Below are 16,744 nucleotides of genomic sequence, written 5' to 3'. Positions count from 1 at the left end.
GCAATTAAATTTAGAATCATTATCACTGCTGTCAAATACAGTGTCCCAAGATTCATTACTTAATTTTGTGACAAACCTGCCATCATATGCTTGTTGATTTTCCTTACTGTTTTATATTGTTGATTACTGGGCTGAAGGTTAATATTATTTATTTCTATGAGTTGGGCCTCATGATCGGACAAGCCATTTGTAAAGGGTCCTAAAGTATAGTCTCTTATTTTTGAGTTATCAATGAATATATTATCTATCGCTGACCTAGAGTTATTTTGAACTCTTGTGGGAAAGTTAACAGTACTGGAGAGATTGTAAGATAATAACAAAGAATCTAAATTTAGTCTCCTATTACTATCGGTGAGATAGTTTACATTTATATCACTACAAATTAGAAATTTGACTTTTGGACTATGCAGTACATTGAGGATGCTTTCTAATCTATCTAAGAATAGATAGATCAAAAATCCCAGATGGAGCTCTGTATAAAGTCAGTATACAAATATCAGAAAAAGTAGAGTCTAACTTTAAAGCACAGGCTTCTAGATCTTGATCTTTGCAATAATCTTCTAAATTTATTTTAGTAAATTTCACGTTTTTATGTACAAAAATACTCACTCCTCCTTTCTCTAGCGTTTTTCTATAATATCTAGCTCCTAAATTATAATTTTCTATGTGAAAATGTTCTAATTCCAGCTGCTTGATGTGATGTTCAGTAAGGCACAGTATGTGCGGGAGACTTGAATGCATGAAACTTATTAATTCATTTGATTTATTTCTCAGTCCTCTTATATTCTGATGGAATACTCTTAGTACTTTGTTTTGTATTGATTTTATCGAGCTGTTATTTCCTCTTTTTGATTTCTTTTCTTGGCATTTATTACTAGCTGAAGGATTATTTTCTTTTGCAATTTCTTTTACCTGGTAAACCTTCCTTGCACTGTTTAACCTAAAAAAGGATTCTGAACACCCATGACAACTGGAATGTGTCTGCCCTTAAAGCTCTCTACAATGAGCCGTGTGAGCTTGTCCTTGCCTCGAGGATTAAGATGCAGACCATGGACAGTATGCTCATTCCTCATTATTGAAGAGACATCAATCCCATCAATGTGAGTTCTGCCGATCCCCACAAGCGAACGCTCAAGTCGAAGATTAACGTCCCTTACCCACCTGTTAATCCATGGCTTGTCATGTCGCCAGAGAAGAACGAACTTCCAGTGAACTGGATATTTGTATTGCATCAGCTGTTTAGAGTTGGAAGACTTAAATTAATCAGACGTGTTTTATAAATAAATTGTAGGCACAAAATATGAAATATCTACTTATATCTCACTTGATGATTCACTAGCCTTACATGTTTCGATCCATTTGGATCATCTTCAGAGGCACCAAACACTTTTTTGAAACCACTGTCACAACAGTTGTCAATCAAATACACATGTAATGTCCAAGTACACATTGTTCCATCTATCAGTCACAGCAGCCTTTCTGGTTATAGAAATATTTAAAAGTTTTAAAAATTTGTTAAAAATTAAAATTCATAAACCATACGGTTTGTGTCAATAACCTCTGTCATCTCTCTTCAAGGTGGCTGATGTTGTGCCGCCTATGTGACGGACCAAAATGAAACAAATCAAATTCATCTACTTATATATTTAATGTATAGTTTATTTCATTATTCTACAGATATAAATGTACATTTAAAAGACAGTATGAAGGGATGATTCTACAGCAAAGTAATAAATATCAAAGTATCCACTGAAAACTAGTGCAGAAACAATAATCTTTTCTCTTAACTAGGAACTAACACAGTTCATTTCTTTAATTGTAATAATTCCTGGTTCAAAAGTAAAAATGGGAATACCAAATCATATTTGAAGAGCACTTCTGGGATGTGACACCGTCTATCCTGGTAGAAATTTACCAGCATTCAAGAGGAACATTTTGTCTCCATCTTCAGGGTTTGCTTGCTGTGTGCTTTGCTGACTCTTTTACTCTGATGATGAAGGCTTGGCTTATGTTCCTCTGAAACACTGGGAAATTTCTACCAAACTACATGGCATCATATCCCAGAAAATAGTACTCACCACAGCAACTGCCACAAGAACCTCAAATCACACAGACTGCAAGAGTGGCTGTTTGACAATTGACAGTCATAGTCTTATAAACATGTAATGGAATGATGACTCTTAATTATGGAGATGATATTTAAAATTAATTTATTATTCTAATAAAAATAAAACAAGAATGCATTACTTCCAAAGTACAAAGAATTGAGAGCAGTTGGTAGAAAGAACAAACACATTTACAGAAATTCAGTGAGTAAACAAAAAATTATACATATACATATGTGTACTATTTACATAGAAAATGCTTTTAAGTGACTCTTTATGTAGTACAGTCATTTTGCAAACATATTCACAGCTATATGAACTTGCCTCCTTTACATAACATACAAGTGTGTATAGATAACTAGATCACTACAGAAAACATATGGCAACTCAGGACTCTTTTAACATATTACAAGAATTGAGAAAAAGAATAAGGCTAATATCAAAATAATTCTTAAACACCAAATATATAAGCTGGTTTTAAAATCAGCATAAATTTGGGATTTGTAAAATCTGCTGTGATATATATAAAAAAGATACTCTTTTGACTAGATTGTTGGTATGTGTTTCTTTTTTCCCAAAATAATTGTACCCCTCCCACCTACCCCCACCTCCAGTCATACCAACATTGTACACTGTTTCTTGTGCAATGGCACTTAAGTACCTTAGATATTTGTACAGTCATGAACTGCATCTGAAATTAAATGCATATAATAAATACACAATTTTTATGAAAGCTTTCCCCAGGCATTTCTTGCATGTTCAAGGTCTGTTTAAAAAAATTCTTAAAAAGGTTGTAATTTGTACTGAATTTCAATTAACTGCACAGTTCACTGCACAGGTTAGGGATATGTCTGATTACTATAAAGAATATGCTGTGGCGATCATCAGTGACACTTTTGTAACACATCATCTGGAATAATTATACTTTTACAGCCCTCTCATATTAAAACTGTTAATTGTATACATTCCTGACTTCAGACTTTTATTATAAACTATGAAGGAGTCATATATATACATATCTTATATATCTGATGACTTACAAGGTTAACTTGAGTCCATGTAAATGATAAAGCAAAATTATACCAAAAATTAAAAGGGCCTGATAGTTATCCAACAGATTATCCCATAATCAAAATGACAAATCTTAATGAACAGGGAATAAAAATATTTTTAATAATTACTTCTCTCTTTGAAGTCTTGTAATTTCCTTTTCATATCTACTATCTCACTGTCTTGGATTATATATCAGTTCCTCATGTACATCATTTCCCAAATAGAAGAGCTTTAAAGATGTGAAGTCTATAGAAACCCTACAATAACCACTAGATTGAAAATTATATGTAAACGATGCAACAGTTTTAAATTTTATTAAATAAAGTCTCCTGTGTTCAAGAACCGCCTCTGTGGTCTAGTGGTCATAGTTCCTGATTACACACCCAGAGGTCTGGGTTCGATTCCCGGCATTACCAAATTTTCTCAGAAGTAGTGGGTCTGGATCAGAGTCCACTCAGTCTTGCGAGGATAACTGAGGAACTATTTCAAGGAAATAGTGGCTCTGGTCTTGAAAACCGAAATTAACGGCCGTGGGGATGCACTGCACTGACCACATGACACCCTCATTCCACTAAAGTTGGCACTAACTTCGCCGACAAGCAGGGATCACTCAGTCGGTATAGTTCCCTTGCAGACTAAAACCCAATATGATTATGCCATTGACTTTGATCAGTGAAAATGATCGAACAATTCAAAATATTTCAAATAGTTTCAGATACAGCCTTCAGTTTTACAGTTAATTCTTTACAAAGAAAGAAATAAAGCAGAACACAATGCAGAAACATCTGCTACACAGTCAGGCACATGGCTTGGCAAGTGCATATCAATATACTTGAGTGCTTGCAATACAATCAATAAACATTAAATGAAGTTTAAAAGTTTAGCTGCTAATGCAATGTAAGAAGATTTGTTAATATCCAACTTAAAGTTGGTATTCATCTTCTGAATTAAACAGCAAGCATGTTTGGGAAGATTTCTTGTTTTGTTTGGACACTTTGTAGAATGACCATTACAGTACATGATTTTTGGCATTTATATATAAAAATCCTTCCCCCCCCCCTCTTTCTTTAGATCTTCCACCTTAGACAGTTCTTTTCTAGTAACACTTGGCACTGCACACTGTGAAACTGAACCCATAACTCTAAACTACAGTCCCATTCCACAATGTTCACAAATCAATAAGACATCTGCTCCCAGGCTGTTTCTATTATGGAAAACAGAATTCATAAACAAACAAGAAGATTAACCTAATATTCCATGTATATGGCACTCACCAAAACTGAGATATTTTACCACAGCTAGCAAATCACATATCAAATAAAGAGAGAAGAAATTGCATATTATATTGAAGAATTTTACAAGTTTGAATAATGTATTTCCTTCTTGGGTAAGAGAATATATATATATATATATTGTGGCATATTTGCTCAAAGTAAGAACTGTGAAACCAGCAGAGACAGCCATTGCTATGGAGCAGCTCTGCAAACATCCCCATTACTAGGCAACAGTTTCAAAACCAGCCAGAGCCATCACCAAGTAACGTGCCCGTGCAACAAGGGAGGAACGGCTGGAAGGGGTGTTTTCTATGCAGTTCATGTTGAGACTATGTATAATGAGGGCCAGCTGCCATTAGTCAGTAACCCATGTGGAGGTGGGGTTGAATACCTCCACCATGATCGTGCGAGTTGTAGGAGGCAACGAAAAGGGAAGTCTCAAATCTGAGACAGTAAAATATGTTCGTGAGTCCCGAGGAACTCGGGCCGAAGAGAGACTGCACTGGCAATGGCCAGCAGCATATGCAAAAGACAGACCCATCCTCTCATCAGAGAGGGCACCCCACAAAAACAAGACCGTAACTGCCAAACAGTAATAAATATTTGGCACCCAGCTCCAGTACTGACTGACTGACTGACTGACTGACTGTCAGTTGCAATGTGATTTTCACTTTGAGTTTGACTTTGACATTAGTCAGTCAGTCCAAGTAGAGTCCGGGTGTAGAGAGAAGTTCAGACAGAGTCAGCAAGCAAGCAGGCAGTCAGTCAGTCAGTCAGTTAGTTGAGAATTGCAGAAGCTGGTAGCTGAGGCTGGGAACAGTTCGGGAACCCAGAGGAAGGGGAACATCTGCCACTGGAAGTCATTACCAAGCAGCGCAGTGAAGACCATAACTGAAAACACCATAGTCTGTGTGTGATAGTCATTTGTAAAGTGTAGTCACATGTTGTGTGCTGAAGTCACTATCATCTGACAATATATGTCTGTTAAATAAATGAATATATATATATATTATATGTTTTTCCCACAGTCACATTTTCTTATGGGCTCTATGTGGAAGTTCTATTAGAGGAATCTAAATTGACACAATACAGGGAATGAAATTATAAAAGACAAAAATGTAATTTCATTACAGATCTTTAAAATACAGTATGTGCCAAATATACAGTACTGAAATGAAAAGACATCCTGTTGATACCACTGTCTATTCATGTGAAGGCCCCTTCCATGACAGAACCTTCTCAAATCCTGAAGAAATGGTCCAATCACCATGTCCCTGTAGCGTTCTTGGGTGACAGTAAGAGCACTGCCTTCCTCATCCTCAATGAAATAGGGACCTAATAATCCATGTGCTGAGATGGCACACCATATCGTCACATGGGTACTCTGTAGCGGTTTCTAGATGATAACATCTGGCCACTCAAAACCAAGGAAGCGAGTTGTGTGGCGACCACTTCCGTACGAACGGAAATAATACTCAACTATGAATAATATTTCCTCTGTTGAGAGACCCATTTCCAACAACAACTGGACAACACAACTTCCTTTTCACTACTGGGAACACTTTGACCTGTCGACAAACGTACATGCGCGTTCAAGACACACGAGTTTCAGTACTGCATATTTTGGCACATACTGTACTATTTTCTTTCTTCTTCTTACCCTTCTAAATCATCATTACAAAAAAAAAATATATGACAGGCTTAATACCACCTTTTTAAATCCCTAACTTGCCCACACAGAAAATATTCATGCTCTTCACAGAATGCTTAGAAATTTCCATCCTTTCATTAGCTCCCATACATACTTATTTAAACATATATTGAGACATGAAGTCAGTCCTGCCGTTTCCAAAAAACGACTGAAATGCAAGTACAAAACATTTTATACTTGCAAGATTCTGAAACTAAGCAAGACAAAATTATTTGTAAGATATTTACAAGAAAATGTAATCATTGATTTGGAATAACTAGCAATCAAGGAATTAAAATCTGATAACAATTCCCAGCTTTCGATCTGGCAGCAATAATCACTATGATTAAATTTGTATGAACTACAATTTTTAACCTGTAACGTTTCCTTGTGATCAAAACTTCTTTCATGAAGTGTCATGTTGGTTTCTTCATATATTGCTATGAAGCATGAGATACAAAAATAGAAACTGGAAAACATTTCTTGTTGTAGAATATCTCAGAATTAGTTCATAAGATTATGTGTACATGGTGTCATAAACTACAGACCATGAAGGAATACACTTCACCTAAAACTCTTCACTTTCAATACTGAAATTTGTACTTCTTTCAATATTTCAGAAAGTCCCTCTTACAGTCAGCAGTCTCTGTGTAGTAAATGATAAGAGAGTACGAAACATTCAAAACTGAAAAATGTGCTGCACACAGCAAAATTTTACTATAGAGTGAACATTTTTTTATACTATGATATGACAGTGCTACTCTTTATCTTCCACAGGGTACAGTTCATCAACTAAAGAAACATTTTAAAATTATCCACACTGTTTTGAAGTTTTTCTCCAAATTTTTTAAATTTTGCACAATATGATACCTGATACCTGATTGACAGGTCATTATAAGGCTTATGCAAAACAAAACTTCTACAGTTTTATGCTCGATCCAATGCATCCTAGGAAGAATTCCTCTGATCTCTTACACAAATCCTAGACTGAAAATAACTATACAGTACATGCCAGTACACTTCAAATGACAGATATTATCATGATATTTAATTAATTAGTCCAACAGTGAATAATGCTAAATTATTTTTCACACAATCTGTTCATTCTATTTTTATATCTGTGTCATTTAAATACAACTGTACACCAAATGGTGATTTAATGGCATAGGAAAAGCCTGGTAGCAGATCTGAAATATGTAACTCAATGCTGCTTTAGCAATACATTACCTCTACATTACTAGGCTAATAAAACACTATGCTTATGCACCAATAATGTTTAGAATGAGGCATTGGGGACATTCTGGTCTCCCAGCCAATCTACAGACAGCACAAAACCTTGGGGTGAGCCATGCAGGATTGTGTGAATGTAATAAATATTAAGTACAATGATGCTTCACATGTGAAACACACATAACCTCAACTGTCTAGCAGGCTGTCTCTTTAAGAAAGACGGTGATGATAACATTGTAATTTAAAATTAAAAATATCATGTAGTCTTGCATGATCATTGATGAATCATCAGTAAAAATGTACCACTGTATTTGTGTCAACAGAATGGTTATTGCAACACGTCTCTACAGTAAAGGGCAATCACCAATATAACACCAAGGAACACCTGTCATGGATTATAAAAACTATTTTATGTTCCATTAAACTGTCATGATTACATAACACCTTTTTCACAACTTCATCATAAGTTGTTAAGCTTGTAAAATACTTTCCTCACACTCTGAAGAAGGTACTGGTGTTAGCTGTCTTTCTGAAATCTTGGAAGATAGCCTTTATTATCTATGTCAATATTTTAGTGCCATATTTTCAGACCAGCATTCAGTTCTCTTGGTCAACAACCTTCACAGTATACGAATACATTACATGCATACACACGCACGCTAAAATACATCAAAACTTCACAAAGACGAAGGCACCGAACATTTACAATAATACTTAGAAAAAAGAAAAGATTTCCGCCTAAATAAATGCAGTTATAATAAAGAGTTTAAAAAACTCAAATTTATAAAGACAAAGCTAGAAATTTATTCATGCTGTCAGTTCTTTGAATTCAGGTCCAGGCTACCACTGATCATAGTGGAAACATATTTTATATTAAGAATGCCATCTTCTGGGATGTGGCCAAGATCTACATGGCGCCATATCCCAGAAGACAGCATTCTTCATAGTCACCACCATGAAAACCTCAAATCTTACATACCTAATAATAAAATGCGAGCAGCTATATATCAGTCAGAGTACCATAGTGACACTCAGAGTTGGTATGTCTTTTCTTTGTTGAAATGGCAAGTAGACAATGCTGGTGATAATGCTGCTCCTGTGAAGATGGTGCGATGAGAGCAATAAACCAGAAGAAGAGACCACATAATACTTATCCTGACTATTATAAACTTCTCAGGTCTCTCAAATGTAAATGACTTTTGGGCCATTTTAACCATATAACCATTTTGTGTGCTTTGCTCTGGATCATCGCCATACTTATACATGCTTCCAGTTTTGCTGCCACCTCTCTCATTTCCTTCACTCATAAGATTTCTGTCCAAGGAAACCTAACTCATTCATGAGTTCAACTCAGACCTAAGACAAAGAAGAAAAGGTGTATTAATTGCTGCTGGAAATAATGTAGTTTAGCTTGGTGCAATTCATAGTATGGAGAACACCTGGACTTATGAAAGAGAAAAGAATATGATATAGGAAATCTTCATAATTTATAATCTTAAAATTTAAGTAAATTAAGGCAGAAAACATATGTCCCAATAATTGAGAGGAGGGCATATTGGTACCAACAACAGCCATTGTTGTTACTGGGTACCGTGTACACTTGTGAACATATAACAGCCAAACATAACATTTGAAGTAGCTCAGACAGTGCAGTCAACTGAAGGGTCAGGTTTTGAGTCCAGGTAGGGGCAAGATTCTTCTCCTCTCCACGTCGTCCAGACCAGTTCTGGGGCCGACACATCCCCCTATCCAATGGGCATTCGTGGGGGTAAAGCAGCCAGGGCGTGAAGCTGACCACTCACCTCCAACTAGTGCCGAGGTCAAGAATGCATGGATCTATACATCCACTCCCACATGTCTTTATGGCTTAGTGCATAATTAGTTAAGCACAGGGACAACTTTAGCTTACCTTAAAGAATGTAGTAGGACAGTGTGCACTGAATTCATCATATGGACCAGTGGTGGGCTTTTGTAAGCACTCAATTCCAGGGAGTTGGAATTAACACTTCAACAAGTTTTACACTACATTTCAGTTTTAAGCATAACTGAAGGCATCTTTATTATAAAGTATTGTTATTAATTTATGGAAAATATGGCTTTTAATAATATATCAATACTTTGCATGGTATGGAAAGAGCAGCTCTTGTTGTGAGGTTGTCAGGTTCGAGAATTCCTTACTGCCACCCTCAGCTTCACATGGTTCAGACTGTGGCCACAAATCATGTACAGCAATATGAGGATAGCATGTGCTGCGGAGGAAATGTCACTTCCTACTGCATTTTCACTTGACCAAGTCACAAAGACATAATTACTATAACCAGTGTGGAGGAAATATCACTATATCACTTCTACTGTCCATCACACCTCCATCAAAAGAAAGGCATCAGGAATTCTCTCTCTATGGAATGAAACTGTAGTCATACTGGATGAAAATACGGTAACACAGTGTGCGAATAGTGTGCTGCACATACTGGTTGTTGGTAGTACTAATTCTGCCAGCAACATTCTCTCTGTTGCTCATGGTCACCATTATAATGAAAAATGCTTATTCCGATGAACTTCTTGAAACCTGTATTTTGTTCAGTTTCAGATGTTATAAAATTATGAAATGGCTGTAAATATGCAGAACACCTAGTAAATAAATAAATGTAATCACCTATCTCTTTGGTTAAATGTCAGTAGATTTCCACTGTTCCCATTCTGTTTTGCCTCAGAGAGTAAGAAATGAAGGCTGGTAAGAAGAGCAGTATAATTTAAAACTGCAGGAGACTTACCTGAGGGCTTTGTAACGTTCCTTTTCATGATTGTTTTCAGGAGGTTCACATTCAAAAGATGCAAGTGCCAGAGCTGAAAGAGAATACATGAAAATCAGAGAAACCCTACAAACATTAAACTAATACTCATATATACTTGTCTACATTGGAGCACTATCATGACAGATTAATTCAACGACAAAAGTAGTATAAAACAGAATACTTAGTCTGGGGTCAAAGTGGATATGTCATACTACCACAGCATCAAACACCCCAAATTACTGGAGTTCTCTTTTTGATTTCTCCCTCTCTGCCGCACGCGCCCGTGCTCGCGCGCGCACACACACACAAAGAATTTCGTGATCATGAAAAAGTTTGATCCAGAGATTTTGATGGATTTACATATCCTGAGCCTCCCTGAATGTCATCTGTCTGCATGCACACCTTACTAGCACCTGATTCACTCACTCATGGAGCCCAGCTCTTCACTGGTCCCTATCCTGAGCCAGATCAATCCAATCCATACCATCCCATCCTATGTCTAAAAAACCTCTGTGGACTGTAGTCCACAAGCGAACTATATCTATCTCTCTAAGATCCATTTTAATACTGTCCATATACCTACATCTTGGTCTCCCCAATGGTCTCTTTCCTTCTGGCTTTCCCACTAATATCCTATATGCATTCCTCTTCTCCCCCATTCATGCTACATGCCCCGCCCATTTCATTCTCCTTGACTTGATTATTCTAGTTATACTTGCTACTAGTGCTTGAATAAAACAAAAAACAAACAAAACAAACTCTGTGGCCTGTAGTCTGCAAGTGAACTATACCGACCCAGCGACCGCCGCTTGTCGGCGAAGTTAATGCCAACTTTGAACCGCTGTGCTGACCACGTGACACCCTCTAGCCACAAAGGCTGACTAGTGCCTGAATAGTTACATAAATTTGATCCATATTCAGAAGTTAGGACCACAGGCAGGTGCCCAGCGAATATTAACATTCTAGCAACAAAAACAGGGGGCCTTCAGATGCACACTAGAGGCGGGAGGCCATTTTCTTGAAAACAGTTCTCACAATATAAATTAAATTTCAATAATCTGTGGAGACCATCTCTCTAAATAATACTGCAGAAGTTGCAATACATTTTAAGCTTCTATGTACAATGTGGGATAAAGAAAGTCAAATGGAAGGTCACACATACTTTAATGCTGTGAACGACAGTTATAAGCATTATTTATTCTAATTCTGAATTAAAATGCAATTAAGAAATCTCAAACTTCACAATAAAAACGGAGGACAAAACTTACCATTCTCAGTAAGCACAGGACTGGCTTGCAGGAAAGTGATGACTTTTGTATTTTTCTCAAATGGGCATGTCACCTGCTTCCATGTAATGAACTCTGTCACCTGTTTTGCAAGCTGCCAGAATTTCTCGAAGTTTATGTGGCCATTGGGCAGTCTAAATGAAAAGAAACAAAAACACATGATCTTAGTTCCCATGTTATAATACAACTGAAGTGTACGTAGACCCATTTATGTTACAGATCATGGCTGCTGCTGATACTGTTGTTGTTGTTGTTGTTGTGAAGATCTTGACATATCTGCAATTGGAGCGGTTTCTCTCAATCATATTTTACAATATTTTACCAAAAGTTGTTAATAATATTTGTTCATAATTCTTGTGTTATGTAGTTCTTAGTTCTGCAGCTACTCAAGAATTTCCCAGCATTTTATGGAACCTGAAGGTTCATTACTGTGTTCACAAGAGCCAACCCCTGGTCCCTATCCTGAGCCAGATCAATTCAATCAATATCATCCCATTCTATTTCTTTAAGATCCATTTTAATATTGTCCACCCACCTATGCCTTGGTCTTCGCAGTGGTTTCTTTCCTTCTATCTTTCCCACCAATATCCTATACGCATTCCTCATCTCCTCCATTCGTGCTACATGCCCTGCCCACCTCATCCTCCTTGACTTGATCATTCTAATTATACTTGGAGAAGAGTACAAGTTATGAAGCTCCTTCATTATGCAGTTTTCTCCAACCTCCTGTCACTTCATCTCTCTTCAGTCCAATATATTCATCTACAGAATAAACTGTATGTTGTATTAGGTAGGATCTCAGGTCTCTTTTAAACTGCCTCACTGTTTCCATTTCCCTAATATTATTTGGTAATTTATTCTATAATTTTATACCCATATTCATTACACCTTTCTTGAGGGCATTTGTCCTACAGAACTGAACATGGAAATTCAACTTTGGATGAAGAGATGGAAATCAGGTACAAGTACTTGTGTAACATCTGCCTTAAGGGAACAAAGAAAACAACACAGAAACTCATTCAGTTTTGTTGGTCTCCATCTTGAGATTCAAGCCCAGAATGCCCCACATATATAATAGGAGCACTAAACAACATACAAGTGTGTTCACTCAGACCACTCATAAGATCATGAGATGTTCCAAGTTAATAAAGACAGAGACAACTATAACAACAACAAAAAACTCATGTTGCACACAGCTCTGACTCCTTTCTATCTTGTACAAATTCTTTCAAACATGAATACACCATGACGAAATACAGCACATGTGACACCATGTTTATCGCTTTCTCCTCTAATCCTTACTTCAGAACGATTCAGCCTTCTAAAAAGGATGGGTATGAATGAATGTATGAGGGGTAGGCCTCCTCGGTCCTTGCACCGCGACCTACAGTGGTCTGTTGTGCTTAAAAAGGATGGGTACTCAACTTTTGTCATTAAAACTTCCACATCAGATTTACTCTACAGAAGTGGATCCCTTGCTACAGAACAGAAAAGACAGATGAAAGAGAGACCCACAAAAGGGATATAATTACTTGGCAGAAACAGGAATTCTATACACTTTAATATCCTTTATCTTCAGAATTATGTGCAAATGTTTTCAAACACACAATAAAGTGAAACAGAGTCTATGCTTAAACACATGTCTCCCTCTCTAGTCCCATTTATTTTCCCATTCATAACCTCAATGGCTGCTATAAACGAAGCAGAAGGGTGGAATAATGACATATATTGCAGAAATAGGTACTCTACATTTGTAAAGAGTAATTTCCACTGTTATATTCAATTTATCTGCATGAGGTTGCGGATGATACAAATTGTAATCCCCCTTTTTGAATTCAAGTTTGTTATGCATATATTTAATTTATTCCTGGTATGATTAATGACTGTATATTTTCTACACATTTTCAGGATGTCTTCTTCTCTGACCCTACCCCAATTTATTACGTCCTATACATATATAAACAGGACTCAGTACATTGAAATTGAGGTTTTCACAGTGATGGGATGTGATGCTGTGTAGTCTTGTAGATGTTTACTGATTCAGATGAATGTACTGCCTCCATCTTCAGGGTTGAAGAGTAATTAAAGAAAGCAGACAGCAAGTATACGCTTGCTATGCTATCAGATCACACATATACATATTTTAATCAAGCACATAATAGGAATTTGGTTAAAATATGTATATGTATGACCTGGTGATGACTGAATGTGATCTGTTAAAAGAGTTATATGCAAGAACAGATTGTGTATGATGGCACAATGCACTTGTAATCATTAAATAAATAAAAGATAATTCTCTGCATTGAATTACATACCTATATACTTCCTATATATTATTATACAATCTAAGCAGTTGAGTGTTGAGTTATCCAAGAAGACAGATAAAGCAAACAAACAGGCTATGGATTCAAGTGGGGCAGAACTGCTATTACTTTTAAGGTCACTACAAGTTTTTCACATGTTTCTGTTTATTTATGACATTCATTTTGCTTTTTTAGGCTATTTGCTTTACCATAAGGGTTTAACCCATACATTAAGCAAACTATCTCTGAGAATACATCTAAAGGTGTGTCCACATTACTCATGCTCATGCATCAGAAGCTTACTGGTGCCGGAAAATCAGGATCTGAAGCTGACAAAGTCGACGCCCAAACAAAGCCTTCGCATTTCTTCACGACGGACATCAGCTCCAGATCCTGATTTTCCGGCAGCAGTAAGCTTCTGACGCACGAGCACGAGTAATGTGGACGCATCTTAAAGTTTTCTGCACAAATGAAATAATAAATGCAAAGTGCCAAATAGCAAAGGCCACAATAAGAAAATTTACACTGCCATTCAGCAACAATGATCATTATACATGTAAATGCTTCCAGTAGCTCAATTAGCTTACTAAAAAAATTAACTACAGTCAGTACATACAGCAAGATAGGGAAAACGGTCCAGACAGAGAGAGAGAGAACTTGTGCTCATCTTGTTTTTATGAATTAAAGAGAGAGAGAGAACTTGTGCTCATCTTGTTTTTATAAATTAGAGAGAGAGAGAGAGAACTTGTGTTCATCTTGTTTTTATGAATTAAAAGTTTTACTGCTGTAATAAGTGGAGAGAAGGACAACTTTCTTTTTATTGCCAAATACTGATTGCAATATGGCTCCCCTCTCCTGCTCTTTACTTGGGCTGTTGCAATGAACATTAGCGGGGGCATCCAAGTTCATTAAGTCCAGTGGGTGGGTTGAACAGCTGCCATATGGACAAACTGCCCTGCATGTCAGGCATGGGTAATTATTTTGCCTGGTGCAGCACATCGCCAGTTTATTTATCGTTAACCTTCACATGCCATATATTTCTATCAATATAAAAATGTGGATGTTTAATTTATGTAAACTACTTGCACATACAAGAAATTAATGTTATGCCTTCATAATTCTTTTAATGCTAGTGGGGTGGGACTAAGTCCCTTGTACTGCGGCCACTTCTGGCCTATTGTACCAGCCCCAGATGATAGGTGAGGGTGATTGTGGAGCAATTGGTGGAATGAAGATTGGCAGGGAAAACCGAAGTACTCGGAGAAAACCTGCCCCAGCGCCACTTTGTCCACCACAAATCCCACTTGACCAGACCCGGGATCGAACACGGGCCGCCACAGTGGGAAGCCAGTGACTAACCACTTGAGCTATGCCGTGGCCCTGCCTTCATAATTAGTAACAGCTAAAAAGTGTTCAATCTTGGCAACACAAGATACTGGCCTACTTAGTCCAAAAGTGTTCTTTCTCTTACTACTGTTAACCTTTCAACTAATTAATTACTTAATCACAGTGGTTAATATATGTACTGCCTACTGTACAATTAAATTTCTGTATTTTAGCCAAACAGTGTATTCACAGGTGTCATATAATTCTCAGAATAAACAGCAATTTTTAATATTTACATTAATTTCATTCTTCAGTCAATTAAATTATGTTTATAATATAAATATATATAGGAGACATGGACACTGAATATAATTTGTTGGCCTTTCAGTATATCATGGCCAATTTGAATAGGCTGTAGGACTGGATTTTGTCTGTCCCTGCCATGTGCTCTTCTTGTGGCCTACAGACAATACTGCAAAGGGAAACCGAAAATATGTTTAATTTGACCAGGTGTTCCATATGCTTCTGATTTCAATATATAACTAAGTAGTTTCATGGAGATGAGCCCTTCCTGAGAAGCCACCAATTGTGCAGCTACGCAAAAACTTTCCAGCATTTTATGGAACCTGATGGTTCATTACCATGTTCACAAGAGCCATCCACTGGTCCCTGTCCTCAACCAGATCAGTCCAGTCTGTACCAGACCATCCTATCTCTCTAAGATCCATTTCAATATTGTCCACCCACCTACATCTTTGTCTTCCTAGCGGTCTATTTCTTCTGGCTTTCTCACCAATATCCTACATGCACTCCTCTTTTATTCCATTCATGCTGCATGCCCTGCCCATCTTGATTTCAATATATTTAGCACAAAATTTGTAGCCCTTAAAAGTCTTCTTGTAGACTGATCTGTTTTTCACAGAGATTGTTTCAGGTATGTTGGAATCAGTCTAAAAATCCTGATAATGTTATATAACTATTCCTAACTAATATTATATTTAAGCATCATGTTACACTCTATATGATAAATGATATGAACTCCATCCCAAGTGCAAACAATATATTATATGTCCTTGATCTTGCTCTCCTTTACATTACATGTTTCGGCCTCAAACGGCCTGTGGGAACATCCCACATTATCACGCATTTCTGCAACGCTCGCTCTTCACATCACTTTTCACCATCATGCGCGCTAACCAATCTGATTGCTTCAAACGTTCATATTTATACTGGGATCGCTCCTGGCCCGCATCAACGTCATTACGCGCGCTAGCCAATCAATTCTTCCTCCTCACTTTCGAGTTTGGCTCCGCCCCACCGACCAGCATATAAAAAGGAGCGACTCCAAAGCCGAGTTATTCAGTTCAATTCAGTTCCACGCAGTTCATCATCAGTCTACAGGCTAGCCACATCAAGCAACTTCAGCCAGCAGGCTTCGTCGCCAGCGCTCGGTCTTCGGAGGTATCGGCAGGCTGCGCCAGGCACGACCGCCTCGGCCCTCCGGCGCTCTCACACCCGACTCACTGGGGCACCGCGCCAGGACTCGCCGGTGGTCGTGTTATGGTCCGACTCACTGGGCATCTGGCGTAGCCACTGCCTCATGGCTCCTACGACCGCGCTCAACGACTAGCCTTTTCACCAGCCATTCACCGTAACTAGCCTTTCTCCCTACCGGCGCGCGC

At 37.6% G+C, this 16,744-nt stretch overlaps 1 protein-coding gene across 3 annotated transcripts in view; it reads right to left on the bottom strand.

The window, feature by feature from the left end:
• Positions 1 to 5,918: 5,918 nt before the first annotated feature.
• The window catches only part of LOC111866120 (ras-GEF domain-containing family member 1B), a 576,878-nt gene continuing 566,052 nt past the window's right edge, over positions 5,919 to 16,744 (bottom strand). For all 3 annotated transcript variants that reach the window (XM_023854750.2, XM_023854748.2, XM_023854749.1), the window contains 3 exons: positions 11,416 to 11,567; positions 10,127 to 10,199; positions 5,919 to 8,708 (listed from right to left, as the gene is read on the bottom strand). In XM_023854750.2, the coding sequence (XP_023710518.1) occupies positions 8,690 to 8,708; positions 10,127 to 10,199; positions 11,416 to 11,567 (244 nt within the window). In that variant the 3' untranslated portion in view covers positions 5,919 to 8,689. The remainder of the gene's footprint in view (positions 8,709 to 10,126; positions 10,200 to 11,415; positions 11,568 to 16,744) is intronic.

The sequence above is a fragment of the Cryptotermes secundus genome, unplaced genomic scaffold (genome assembly GCF_002891405.2).
Source record: "Cryptotermes secundus unplaced genomic scaffold, Csec_1.0 scaffold318, whole genome shotgun sequence".
NCBI lineage: Eukaryota > Metazoa > Arthropoda > Insecta > Blattodea > Kalotermitidae > Cryptotermes > Cryptotermes secundus.
Note: the sequence above shows the minus strand (reverse complement) of the source record. Positions and strands in the feature narration are given on the sequence as shown.